Source organism: Aulonocara sp. 'chitande type north' Nkhata Bay, linkage group LG5 (assembly GCF_057382095.1).
Source record: "Aulonocara sp. 'chitande type north' Nkhata Bay isolate Kocher_YH1m ecotype deep benthic linkage group LG5, A_spYH_male_GT1.1, whole genome shotgun sequence".
In the NCBI taxonomy this organism is placed as follows: Eukaryota; Metazoa; Chordata; class Actinopteri; order Cichliformes; family Cichlidae; genus Aulonocara; species Aulonocara sp. 'chitande type north' Nkhata Bay.
In genome coordinates this window covers 11,499,255-11,513,603 of record NC_141348.1, presented here as the reverse complement: position 1 = coordinate 11,513,603, position 14,349 = coordinate 11,499,255, and the positions used below count along the sequence as shown (strand labels likewise).

Genomic DNA, 14,349 nt, shown 5'->3' with positions numbered 1-14,349 from the left:
CAAACTGTAGATCATGTTCGCAAATATCAGCTGTGCCGTCGCCATACTGCAACAGGATTCTGGATGCTTTCAGGAAATTTCTAGATTTTTGTACCTATACAGCTACCGATATCACTGTAAAGTAGTATTTGCAAATCGGACTTGTTTAGTTTTTGTTTTTCATTTATAAAAACCGCATTTAAATTGTAAGCATTTTACAACTAATTTTAAAAGTACACTAATGTGACCAACTGTGCTCTTTTTTTGCACTTGACTTGTAAAAGCCTATATGACCTTTTTTTTATTTCACCATTCATTAACCGCATAGAGAAGTTTTCGTCGTTTAATAATGTTAAAGTTTTCTTGAAGCAAACGGTATTATTAAAGTTCTTCATGACCGGGCCAAGTGTCCTCTTATGTGGAAATCAAAATATGGTCACCCTAAAGTACACCACGTGAGTCAACTGCCAAAACCTGTTTTTATCGAGGTGGTTTCTTGTACTGATGGTGAGTACATTAAGTGTACTCCACTTACACTGATACTTTCAATGGAAACAGTTTGTTTTTGAATTTTTCACAGGCTTACATAGAGCCTTAGGAAATTGTTTTTTCACATTCCTGTGTACTCAGAAATTTAGATCTTGCATTAAGAAAATGTGATTGGAAAATTCTGAAAGTTAATATCTTAATTTAAGTTACCTGGACAACTCCAACTCAAGCTAGGAAAGAACTTTAACCTCTAACCTTTAACCTGCTGAGGCTTCCTGATTGTTGGGTCTTTGCCTTGTAATATAATGTAATATATCACTAAAGCACTTCTGGATGGATGCAAACTGCATTTCGTTGCCCTGTACCTGTGCAATGACAATAAAGTTGAATTCTATTCTATTCTATTCTATTCTAATGTGACCCGATTCAAATGTTGTGAATTGGTGCCATATAAACATAATTGAACAAAATGTTGCATAAACTAAGACAGGCTCCAATTATTAGACCACACTTTCAGCACATTCCAACTAAAACAAAGCCTACTTTATACACCTTAATTTGTCAGGACTGCATCACAAAGTTGCAGCAGCATAATCAAACAGCAAGTGTATTGAACATATCAGTATTTTATTCAATTCTGCAACATTCTTGTATGACAGAGCAAACAGTCAACTCTATTTACAGTGTCACATTATTTATAATCCCCTTCACACCAACAGTTGGAACACTTTTACACCTTCACTACATCTCACATAAATGACTATTACAGATTAAAACTTGAGATGTACGCATCTTGATGGGTAGCTCCTCATCTTTAGAGATATGATTAGTGTCAATTTCTCTCCAATGTGTGGGAAGCTACAATTTGTGTGTACCGAAATGCATCATAAAACGAATCTATACATGCTAAATAGATCCTACAATAAGTGTTCCCTTCATGCATTACTGTTCAACCTGTAAATCCTCTATAACACAGAACATGGATATGGAGGGGCAACCTTTGTACAAAACACAATGTTAAAAAAACTGTTTAATCACATGTAAAACCTTTTTTTTTTCCCCAGTGATGGCAAAACTATACAGCCTTGATTTTTCATTTACACATTCTTCTTCTTCCCCCTCAACATTCATTCGTTCTTTTCAAACACTGAAATAACAACTATGGAATTAAACATGCCTGGCAGCCTGACTCTACATCTAAAAGCAACATTCTCTTTCAGACAGGCCTAACACTGTCAATAACCTGATCGCTAACGTGTTGTTCAAACATGGCGCTAACCTTACAAGACGTGACTCTTTCTCCGCCACAAAGTACACCAGGCCCTCAGGAGAAATGGGAAAATAGCAACTGTAAGTTCTGGATAAGTAACATTTTGGCGTAAAAACACGAGCCATCTCAGGACAGGATCAGAGCCCGGCTAGGAGCGTGGGATTTTAGTGAGCGAAGGTAGCGCCGGGCTTTTTCTGTCATTATTAACTGGTCTTTAGTTTGTCCGCAAACAACCATTTCCCATTCCTTTGACATCTGTGGAGGAAAAAAAAAACCATAAACAGATGTAAATGACTTCACACTCTGATTACACTTATAACTCCTCTCAAAAGAGCAAAAAGGTGGAACATACTGGAACTGGGGGGACTGTGCTGGGAAATATGGCACTGTCACTTGGTCCCAAAAGGAAGCCCTGATCCAAAATGTTTTCGTGCCGCTTGCTGCTAAGTGGTGAAGAGCTGACAGAAATCAACATCGGTTCTTCCTGTGGCCAAAAAAGTAAGGACCAAATATCAAGAATTAGGATATGACTAAACCACACGCAGGCTAATAAAGCGTTTCCACACACTTTACCTTGATGTTGTGTTTGGCTGATTTACGTTTGGATGTAGGCATCACCTGGCAGTCCATTACATCCAGCGCCAACGACTTACGCACTTTCTTCATAGGAGGGCGATGCTGGCAATAAAAGACGATCAAATCGGCAAAGAGAAACAAGGTCTGTTAAAAATATCTGAGTGAAGAATGGAAGGAGGGTAGCAATGAGCTGTCAGCAGCTCTTAGCTCAAAGCATTCTCACAGAGTGGTGGCAGTAAGAGCCTGCTTTGGGTACAGCGACTGAACAAGGCTGCTTTCTGTGTGTGACAACTGTGATTGACAGCCCCGAGGTGGGAACTCCTGAGTGTGAAGAAAGGAGGTGCTATGTTCCAAAACTTTACAAGTTACAAAAGGCTCAGTGTTTGTGTAGCTGAAGGTCATTAACAGAATAAAATAGCATCCCCTGCATGCACCATTACAAAAACCCTTTTAAACAGAATTCCTCCGTACTAACATTTGTCAGTTTGCAGCTACGGCTCTAGGTGTATTATACTCATACTAGAGATGGCACGATACCACTTTTTTATGTCCGATACCGATACTGATATCATAAATTTGGATATCTGCCGATACCGATATGAATCCGATATAGTGTTTTTTTAATCAACAAAACTGTTTTTTTAAAAATATCTTGCTGCATTTTGTATAAGTTCATACTCAAATTTAAAACAACAACTACACTAAAGCTATTCTGTTATACCTATATGCAAAAAAAAAAAAAATTTCATAGTTCAGCAATACTGATCAATCTAATAAACTTAAACCTACACCATCCTCCCTATTCTGGTATTTTAAAGAGTACTTAGCGTAAATATTAAGCAACCTAACTAATAGGGTTCCAACTCCCAGCAACAACAAAAATAAATAAAAAATAGGGAACCACCCCTCACGCTCCACCTCATGATGCTTAATCGACGTAATCAACCTTAATTTGATGCAGTGTGAAAAAAAATGCACAGAAATCAATTATTTTTCAAGAAATGTTAAATAGATTCAACATCTTTCTTCAACAAAATTGCAGACTGCACAGATGGTACCTTCCCAAAGGAAAAAGTGCTATAGCTTACTAGGGTATATATTAGACTTAATAGTCACTATATACAGTAATTGACTTCTATTCATTTTACATCAAATTAAAACTTTGGGTGTAAGATTCGGATAATTATTTATTAAAAGCTCGACATTTTAAATGAGAATAAGAAAGAAAAGTATGTCTTTGTGCCCCCTATTCCCAGTTAATGCCCTATCGGCCCCCCTGGCTAAACTTTGCTAGATCCGCCCCTGCACAGTTACCAGCCGTCAGCTACGTAGAAAAAGATCCTGGTGTAGAAAGTAATAATAAATAAATTCTAACAACAGCTGATCAAGCTTAAACGTGCTGCTGTTGTTCAGCCGCTGGTTTCCTCTTTCTGGTGCAAAGTGGGCCAAAAACAAACCAGAGACACGGACTCGCGACAGAAAAGCCGATCAGCTGATCGTTAAGCAGTTTCATGATTGAAGTAGCAGCCGGAGAGCGAGAGGCAGTCGCTTGTTAAGCTTAACGCAGGAATGCTTTACAAACATTCAGAGATGGACTTACACACTTGCTTTACTTCTCTCGGGGATAACTTTGTCGGAGATGAAATGCCGGGTTGCTAGCGAAGCTCCACATGCTATCCAGACCACCACAGGCCCCGCATGCCACAGCCGCTCTATCACGTGATGCATACTGCTCCGACGTGCTAACGTTTTATTTTTCTCCGATATCCGATCCAGTAATTTAGGTCAGTATCGGACCGATACCGATACATAATATCGGATCGGTCCATCTCTAACTCATACATGTTGCACTCAGAATGATTTTTTCTTTAAATTATGTGGAACATAGCAGAACAAAAAGAGTGCAAAACCGTGCAGCCTATATAGTGGAAAGAAGACCACCTAAGACTATTCAGCCAGTAGGGGAAGGATATGTCATAAACAGCGGTAGATCCTTTCCCTGCCCCAGGTATTAGTGTTTTTTGGCATTTGTGTCTTAAACTCGAATATTCAGTGTAGGATTAGCACTGTGTTATACTGCCCACAGTATAAGTGTACAAAAGTGAAGGGACCTGATGCATGTGAGCAGAAACACACTGCTATCACTGACAGAGCATGACAGCACATGTAACTGAACTGTAAAGTTTGATGATTTTAGCAACTTACATCTACTTACAACTGCTAGTGAGACTTTTAGTAGTTTTCCTAGGATCAGTTTCACTCCAGGTTTTAGATATTTAGTGCACAATATGTATACTATGGATGTTATGATCAGGAGTATCAAGATGTCAGAGCACCCGCACTACTACTATATTAGTATAGCGGGTCCATGGGGATGAAAAAAAAGAGACAGTTTTTGTGAATTAAGAGAACACTAATGATTTTTAAATTAAATTCTAGATATTGAGCTGCTAGCCAGAATTTTTTTAATTTTATGATGTTATTTTATTTATTTTTTCCAGTGTAAGCCTAATGAGCCATGATGATGACGACTTTCTTTAATTTACTGTAGTAGCATCTTCCTAAAGTGGACAAACTCAAAATTGTGTTTATTTTTATAATACATCTCAGCCTCATATTAATGGATGGGGTATCCGACCGGTGGCACTGACGTCACATCTTATGAAGACTCTAGAGCGGCTCTTCCTCAACCTCCTCCGACCACAGGTACAACATGCCCAGGACCCACTACAGTTTGCATACAAGGTGGGTGTCGGAGTGGAGGATGCCATCCTGTACCTCCTGCATAGAGCCCACTCACACCTGGATGGGGGAAAAGGCACGGTCAGGATCCTGTTTCTTGACTTTTCCAGTGCCTTTAATACCATCCGGCCCTGTATGCTTCAGGAAAAACTGAACAGGATGGAGGTGGACCCCTGCCTGGTGGCTTGGATCTCCGACTACCTCACCGACAGACCACAGTACGTCAGGCTGAAGGACATCACGTCTGACACTGTGGTCAGCAGCACAGGAGCACCACAGGGAACTGTGCTGTCCCCTCTTCTCTTCACCCTGTACACCTCTGACTTCTGCTACAACTCTGAATTATGCCATATTCAGAAGTTTGCAGATGACACGGCCATCATGGGGTGTATCTGGGATGATCAGGAAGAGGAGTACAGAAGTCTGGTGAGGAACTTTGTCGCATGGAGTCACACAAACCACCTGCAACTCAACACCTCAAAGACTAAGGAACTGGTTGTGGACTTCGGGAGGTCCAGAGAAGGTCCACTGCCGGTTCAGATAGAGGGGGAGGAGGTGGAGGTGGTCAACAAGTACAAGTACCTCGGGCTGTGGGTGGACAATAAACTGGACTGGTCATGCAACACAGAGCACCTGTATAAAAAAGCCCAAAGCCGACTGTACTTCCTCAGGAGGCTGAGGTCTTTTAACATCTGCAGGAAGCTCCTGAGGATGTTTTACCAGTCAGTGGTTGCTGGAGTACTTTTCTATGCTGTGGTGTGCTGGGGGAGCAGCACAGCAAAGAGGGACTCATCCAGGCTGGAGAAACTGATCAGGAAGGCTAGCTCTGTGGTCGGCATGAAGCTGGACACTCTGGTGACAGTGGCAGAGAAAAGGACATTAAAGAAACTGCTGGACATTATGGACAATGCTGGGCATCCTCTGCACACGGCCATAAACAATCAGAAGAGTCTGTTCAGTGACAGGTTGCTTCTCCCCAAGACAAGAACTAACAGACTTAAAAACTCCTTTGTCCCACACGCCATCAAACTGTTTAACTCCTCTCTGGAGGGGAGAGGGAGGGGAAACAGGTGGACAAAGGAGGGGGGAACAACTAAGCTGTAGTGCCTCTTTACCTCACTGTACAATACCTTGTGCAATACTTTTTGTAAATAGTCAACAGTGCAATAGACTCAATACTTGAAATGTGCAATTCACTTGTATTTTTATTTTTTATTCCTATTTATTCTATTTATCCCCTTTGTATATTTTATTTATATTTGTCTCTGTATTTTATTTATATTTGTCTCTGTATTTTTTTTGTATATATATATATATATATATATATATATATATATATATATATATATATATATATATATATATAAATAAACTGCCAAGCAAAGACTCACAGCCTTGGCCAGCCGCTTGAGGAGGTACACCAGAGAGATAGAAGGCAGGAGAATAAACCAGCTGTTCTCCACAGAACCAGCAAAGGTGTACTCTCAGTGGCAAGGGAACAATAAGAGAACAGCACCACCAAGGCTGGAGACGGAGCAATACTGGAAGAGCATATGGGAGAAGGACGCAACCCATAACGGCAATGCTCAGTGGCTAGAGGATCTGAGGGCAGACCACAGCGACCTCCCTGAACAGGGTCCAGTAACCATCACAGTGGCAGATATCCAAGAAAGGGTCTCCAGTATGAAGAGTTGGACAGCACCAGGGCCCGACATGGTTCACGCCTACTGGCTGAAGAAGCTGACTGCACTCCACGAGCGTCTGGCAGCACAAATGAACCAGCTGCTAGTTAACGAGAGACACCCGGAATGGCTAACCGAAGGTCGGACGGTCCTGATCCCCAAGGACCCCAAGAAGGGACCGGTCCCCTCCAACTACCGACCAATAACCTGCCTCAGTACTACATGGAAGCTCCTGTCAGGCATCATATCGGCTAAGATGAACAGGCACATGGGTCAATACATGAGCGGGACACAGAAAGGAATTGGCAAGAATACCAGAGGCGCAAAACACCAGCTACTGGTAGACAGAACAGTCAGCCGAGACTGCAAGACCAGACTGACCAACCTGTGCACTGCCTGGATTGATTACAAGAAGGCCTATGACTCAATGCCCCACAGCTGGATACTGGAATGCCTAGAATTGTACAAGATCAATGGGACCCTAAGAGCCTTCATCAGGAACTCAATGGGGATGTGGCGTACAACACTAGAGGCCAACTCCAAGCCCATAGCACAAGTCACCATCAAGTGCGGGATCTACCAAGGAGATGCTCTGTCCCCACTGCTGTTCTGCATAGGCCTGAACCCCCTCAGTGAGATCATTAACAAGACTGGCTACGGATACCGACTACAGAACGGAGCAGTTGTCAGCCACCTCCTGTACATGGATGACATCAAGCTGTATGCCAAGAGTGAACGAGACATCGATTCACTGATCCACACTACCAGGCTATACAGCAATGACATTGGAATGTCGTTCGGACTGGAGAAGTGTAGCCGGATGGTAACAAAGAGAGGGAAGGTAGTCAGAACTGAGGGGATTGAACTACCAGAAGGCAACATTGCAGACATAGAGGACAGTTACAAGTACATGGGGATCCCGCAGGCGAATGGGAACCATGAAGAGGCCGCTAGAAAAGCTGCAACCACCAAGTACCTGCAGAGGGTCAGGCAAGTCCTGAGGAGTCAGCTGAATGGTAAGAACAAGATCCGGGCCATCAACACGTACGCCCTGCCCGTGATCAGGTACCCTGCTGGGGTAATAGGCTGGCCAAAGGAGGAGATAGAAGCCACTGACATAAAGACAAGAAAGCTCCTTACCATGCATGGAGGGTTTCACCCCAAGTCCAGCACCCTGAGGCTGTACGCTAAGCGGAAGGAAGGGGGCCGGGGACTGGTGAGTGTCAGCACCACAGTCCAGGATGAGACAAGGAACATCCAAGAATACATTGGGAAGATGGCCCCAACTGACCGAGTGCTCAGTGAATACCTCAGGCAGCAGAAACCCAAGAAAGAGGAGGGAGACGAGGAACCATCATGGAAGGACAGGCCCCTGCACGGTATGTACCACCGGCAGATAGAGGAGGTGGCTGATATCCAGAAATCCTACCAGTGGCTGGACAAAGCTGGACTGAAAGACAGCACAGAGGCACTAATCATGGCAGCACAAGAACAAGCTCTGAGCACAAGATCCATAGAGGCTGGGGTCTATCACACCAGGCAAGACCCCAGGTGCAGGCTGTGTAAAGATGCCCCAGAGACAATCCAGCACATAACAGCAGGGTGCAAGATGCTAGCAGGCAAGGCATACATGGAACGCCATAACCAAGTGGCCGGCATAGTGTACAGGAACATCTGTGCCGAGTATAACCTGGAAGTCCCGAGGTCAAAATGGGAGATGCCCCCAAGGGTGGTGGAGAATGACCGAGCTAAGATCCTGTGGGACTTCCAGATACAGACGGACAAAATGGTGGTGGCTAACCAACCGGACATAGTGGTGGTAGACAAACAGAAGAAGACGGCCGTAGTGATCGATGTAGCGGTTCCGAATGACAGCAATATCAGGAAGAAGGAACACGAGAAGCTGGAGAAATACCAAGGGCTCAGAGAAGAGCTCGAGAGGATGTGGAGGGTGAAGGTAACGGTGGTCCCCGTGGTAATCGGAGCACTAGGTGCGGTGACTCCCAAGCTAGGCGAGTGGCTCCAGCAGATCCCGGGAATAACATCGGAGATCTCTGTCCAGAAGAGCGCAGTCCTGGGAACAGCTAAGATACTGCGCAGGACCCTCAAGCTCCCAGGCCTCTGGTAGAGGACCCGAGCTTGAAGGATAAACCGCCCGCAGGGGCGTGCTGGGTGTTTATATATATATATATATATAACAATTCTGTAACTGTAACTTCGGTCGTTGCTGTGCTTTTTGGAAGTCGAATTTCCCAGAGGAACCCACCCGAGGGATTAATAAAGTTCTATCTTATCTTATCTTATCTTATCTTATTATATTTCTTTATACTAAAAGAAAGGGGAACAATATGCAGGTGTATTAGGTTAGTAAATCTACCAGTCTGGCCTACTTGGAATCAAATGTTGGGCAGAAAGTGAGTCTGACACCAGCCTCTGACTGAAATGACTAAAAATCTGTGCAATGTATTAAAATCGGCTTTTAGTTACCACAGTTTTGCGCCTCTGTTCGGGTGGAGTTAAGCGCATCATTAAGTCGATCCCCGCATCTCTCAAGATGACCTCATTTATGTCGTCCTCGAGGTTGGGAGTCTGAGGCTGACAAAAGAGCAGAAAAGGCTGTTAACAGCACAGGAGAAAGACGAGAGCTAGCATGTTTTCCCAGACAGCACATGCTGATGCTCACCAGAGGCTGCAGAGGCCCGTACTTCTCCATGGCATTTTTAAACGGTGTTGGAGTTCGTGGGGTACACAGCTCAGACTTGTGGTTGGGTGTAACAAAACTAGAGAAAACAAAAAGGAGAACACAGAGAAGTTCATATACACTGTGTTAGATTAACAACGTATAATTCTTACTGTGAGAAAGACGCTAGAAGTCATTGTTCAGATTAACATCAGGCCCTGCTTAAACTATGTTAATGACAAAAATAAAAATCCTACTTCCAATTTTATCCACTCATTTCAGCTCAGTGTTACGTCACTTATGATCACCCTCACTGGTGGGTGTACCGCCTCACTAATACGTGTGGCTTTGAGCAGATAAGACACAAGCAGGCTGAATAGTTACAGTAATCGAGGTGCTGGCGAGATATTATGTTAGTGCAAGTGCTGCATTAAACACTGAACATAGGACTCGATTAGCCCATCGTCACCAATATCTAATCTCTCCAAACTTGAATCAGCATCAAACCGATATCTGATTTTTACACCACTTTACAATTAATGATTAGTTATTATTAATCTCTCACTCTCTTTCACAGTGTCTCTTTTGTCCTGTTCCTGTTAAAAGGGAGTTTTTCCTTCCCACTGCTGCCAAGTGCTTGCTCATTGGGGGGGGGGGGGGGGGGGGGGGGGGGGGGGGGTGTCGCCTGATTGTTGGGGTTTTCTCTCTATTGTTGTAGTGTCTTTACCTTACAATATAAAGTGCCTTAGGTGACTTTTGTTGTGATTTGGTTCTATATAATAAATGAATAAACTGAATTGATGTAAAAAATACTAGTAATAAATGTTAATCCATTGAATCTGACATATTCAATCCACAACCCTTTGTACTTGTAGAAAAACACACTCTAATAATTCTAAGAACATTACATGAGATTAAAATGTGCAAGAATCATTATTATAAGTTGGTGGAGATGCTTTGATGGCATCAGATCTTCAGAAATTTGTCTGTTTTTAGATGAACCCATGAAAAACGAAGCCATCAGATGCCTCCACCAATTAGAGGACTCTTACACTGAGTTTTCCTTTTGAGTGAGAGGCGTCTTGTCTCGCTGCAGTGGAGTGGTAACTATGGCTTTCTGGCTGCACACGGGTGTGGACGTGAGAGGCGACTCTAAGTCATGAGTGTCCTGCTTAGTCCACATGTTGAGAAACTGCAAAAACACACATTTGTCAGTAGAGTGCATTAATAGGACATGACTGCGAGTACCACTGAACAAGGGACTTACTTGAGATGGAGAAAAGGGCAAGATTTTGACAGGGGTGCTCTTAGGAGTCATGGACTTGTTGGCGTCGGGAGACAAAGCGATGCACCTTCGGCTCCGGTGGCTCAGTATGGAGGGGGGTGTGACGCCCCCAGGAGAGATGGGGATGAGTTCTCCTTTGCTGCCTTTGCTTAGTTCCTGCAGGGCGCTGCCTTCCAGACGAAACTGATGTCGCTCTGGGCTGGGACTGTCCTCGGGGAGGTCAAAGGCTGCGAGGTTGCACCAGCCATCAAGATCCTTAGTGCAGAAGAGACATTTATTTGTTAGGTCAGCATGCAACCACGACTGTGAAATAGCCAAGACTGAACAGGTGCAGGACAAACTGTATAGAGAATACATTATAGACAATATAAAACCAGGACAGTTTTTTTTTTTTAAATAACCCCGTAGTATTGTAGATATTCACCCCATCCACCATGTCTAACACTTCCTTCAGAGCTGGGCCAGTGGGAGACAGAAATCCGGAGCTGTCCACCACCCAGCTGGTGCTGTTCAGCGCTCCTGTGCTGTCCACCTCACTCTTGGGACTCAGACTGTTGGTTGGAGAGGGAACAGACTTTGACGGCCCAGCTTTGCTGGTGCCAGCTTTAGCTGACGTTTCTTGCAGCTATTGGAAAAAGGAGATTCTATAACAACACTAGCATAGACTAGTTTCTGATACTTAAGATAACTGTGTTATTTTCTTTAATGAATGCGAACAGTCACTTACTGAAGGAGGGATCTTCTGCTCAGAGTCCTTGTCTGAACTGTCTTGAGAGCAACTGGGCACCTGTGTAATGAGAAGAACCCAATTTCTGTATCTCACCATACATATCTTTTGTATCTTGTATCATAGAGGAGGACATCATGGAAACACAGCCCACCTGACCATCCTTGTTAACACGAGCCCACAGCTCCTCCAGCTCATTGGGCCTGAAGACCTCCCCGGAGTAGAAGCCCATCTCTAACTTCCGTTTGATGGTCGAATTCCAGTGATTCTTCACTGCATTGTCCGTCCTGTCAATATATATCAGGACATGAATTTCAGTGTTTCCCCACATACTGACTTTATTTGGCAACACAAAGTAATCCTTGCACTTGTTTTGAAAGTTGACTTATTGCTAACAACCTAGCCCTGGCCCTTCTCCTGAGACATCCAACAATGTAATACACTACCTCTTAAGTGTGTCTCACACCCTGTGGATGAAAGGATTCCAACAAACAACAGTAGACAATACTCTGCTGCGAAGATCTGCTGTGACCTACAGGCTCAGTCTAGCTGGAACAAGTCCCTTGTGGCTGAGAACAGAACAAGGACTACTGTTTAAGTTTAAGACTGTGGTGTAGGAGTCCATGCAGTCCATTGCAGGACAAGTGACCCACCAGATAGGCAGCTGATTAAATTGTTCATCAGTTGTTACAAAGTATCTGACAAGCACAGCAAAGTATCAAACTTTTCTAAGTTAAAAATTTAAGAATTCAATTCAGAAAAGAGCAGGAGTTTGCATGTAAAAGCTCATATCAGCCAAATTCTGTTTCTGGCAGAGTAGCTACTTGCCTTCCAGGGAGCAGTTTTGCGATCTCAGCCCAGCGATTGCCAAGCAGGCAGTGAGCCTTATAGATGATGAGGTCCTCCTCAGCCGTCCATGAAGACTTCTTGACACTGGGATTGAGGTGGTTGTGCCAGCGCTCTCTGCACTGCTTCCCCAGTCTGCCTTTCAGGTGCTTGGCTACCAGTGCCCACTGTTTGTTGCCATAAAGATTGACAAGCTCTATAACCTAGAGGACAAAAAAGAAAAGTTAAAAAAAAAAAGAAGATCACCAGCATGCTTTTATTCACAACATATTTACTCCGTTAACACCTCTAAACTACCTACCTTCTCATCTTCCTCTTTAGTCCAGGGGCCTTTCACTAATTCTGGGTCCAAGACTTTAAACCAGCGGTGCTGACACTGATGTTCAGTATGATTCTAAAAAACAAAAAAGCAAACTCAAAATACTGAAAAAGATTTCTGTTGACATACATTCTTACAGAAAAGATGTTCAGACTCACAGGTATGTAGCTGGCTATGGTTTTCCAGTCATTTGGTCCCAGTTTCTGAACCAGCGTTTTAAGCTTCTCATCCTGTATACACACCCAAAAATGAGCATTTTTATGATCCCTGTCCTCTAAAGCCATCTAAATAGTCGGTTTACTTCAATGTTTAAATGAAGGTCTGGTTTACATTATATATATCAAAAAATAAAAATAAACAAATACCTCCTCTTGAGTCCATTTCACCTTCACTTTCCCTCCATCCCTCTGCTCTGCCACATCAGAATCAGTGTCCTGATGCATGGCCTCCTCTCCATCCTCACTGAGAGACAAACAACTGTGATGTGGACGAACATAGCTGACAGACAACTCACTACTGACCGGCCCTGGTGATGTCCGGAAGACAGCTAGATTATCGTTCTTATTTTTCTAGCAACTGCGCGGACAACAGCTCGCAGAAATAACATACTGTTTGCCAATTATGTCTGTGTTGAGCAGTGATTTATTTATCTAGTGAGATCTAAGAGAAACCGTGTTTGGCCTCAAGTTTAACCCTAAGCCTGTTTTCCGTGTCCGGAAAAAGGGCGGCACAGACACAAGCGAGCTCCCAGGCATAGCAGGGTTAGGTCAAACAGTAAAGACTGCAGTTTCCAACTGACTGTATTAAACAGAAGACGTTAAATACTCACATTATCCCCCGTGTTAAAAAAAATAAAATAAGCACAGCTAATTTAGGTAATAAATATTAACATCTTACCCGCGCGGCCACCGGGACATTTCCCTCTATTTCTGTTGTTTACGGTCCGAAAGCGATTTCTCCGGCGGCCGTTGCACGTCATGTACATACGTACTCGGTATTATGTCGTCGTAATACCCGTGATTAATGTCTCTATGCTGTAGCCAGTGTTGGTGATGGAGGCTCGGCACTTTTCTAATGTTACAGCCTATACAACCAGCTGGTGCGGAGCGCCAGAGTTGTCCGCGCTCTTGGATTTCTATCTCGCGCTCTTCTCTGTCGTAGGAACCAGATAGTGACGTAGCTGCGCATTGGAGCTGCGCGTAGCCACAAAGAACGCTTCCGGTTTGTCCCAGCGGTGTAAATTTTGTTTTATTATCGTAAAATAATGTTTTTTGCTGTCATTTGTGTGTCCTAGTCAAACACTGTAAACACCCAATTGCTCAGAGGAGATGTTTAGATATTGTTACATAATAAAACAGTAAAACAGTAAATTTAGTTTGAAAAAACACGATTTTTCTACTAGAAAATTTCAGACACTTTCACATAAATATTTTTACTTATGAAGTCATTTTAATTTATTTTTTTGTTTGTTTTTTCATATTTACACTTTTAACTAAATATACTTTCTACCATTTCCTTCCCAGAAAATCTATAGTATGTTTGTGAACAGCTTTTAAATAATACAGTGCTTATTAGACCACCACCCAGTGTAAGGTTTATGCCACAGCTGCCTTAAATTGATAGTACTAGTATTCAAAAAGTATTTTTTTATGTTTCTGTATTGGTTAGGCCACCAGTATGTGTGAGCTCTTTAATAAAAATTATATTTTTATGCTAAAAGATTTTTTTAAACAGCATACAAAAAAAATAGTTTT

At 43.1% G+C, this 14,349-nt stretch overlaps 1 protein-coding gene across 1 annotated transcript; it reads right to left on the bottom strand.

Annotated features, from left to right (window-relative positions):
• Positions 1-1,068: 1,068 nt before the first annotated feature.
• Positions 1,069-13,844, bottom strand: mybl2b (MYB proto-oncogene like 2b). The gene is made up of 15 exons (XM_086291306.1): positions 13,493-13,844; positions 12,961-13,057; positions 12,754-12,825; positions 12,578-12,670; positions 12,259-12,479; positions 11,585-11,717; positions 11,431-11,490; positions 11,128-11,328; positions 10,686-10,958; positions 10,471-10,610; positions 9,422-9,518; positions 9,226-9,333; positions 2,312-2,416; positions 2,091-2,222; positions 1,069-1,993 (listed from the first exon to the last, which is right to left on the bottom strand). Exons 1-15 carry the CDS (start codon positions 13,510-13,512, stop codon positions 1,865-1,867), a joined length of 1,881 nt encoding a protein of 626 aa, XP_086147432.1. The 5' UTR covers positions 13,513-13,844; the 3' UTR covers positions 1,069-1,864.
• Between the last annotated feature and the right edge of the window lie 505 nt (positions 13,845-14,349).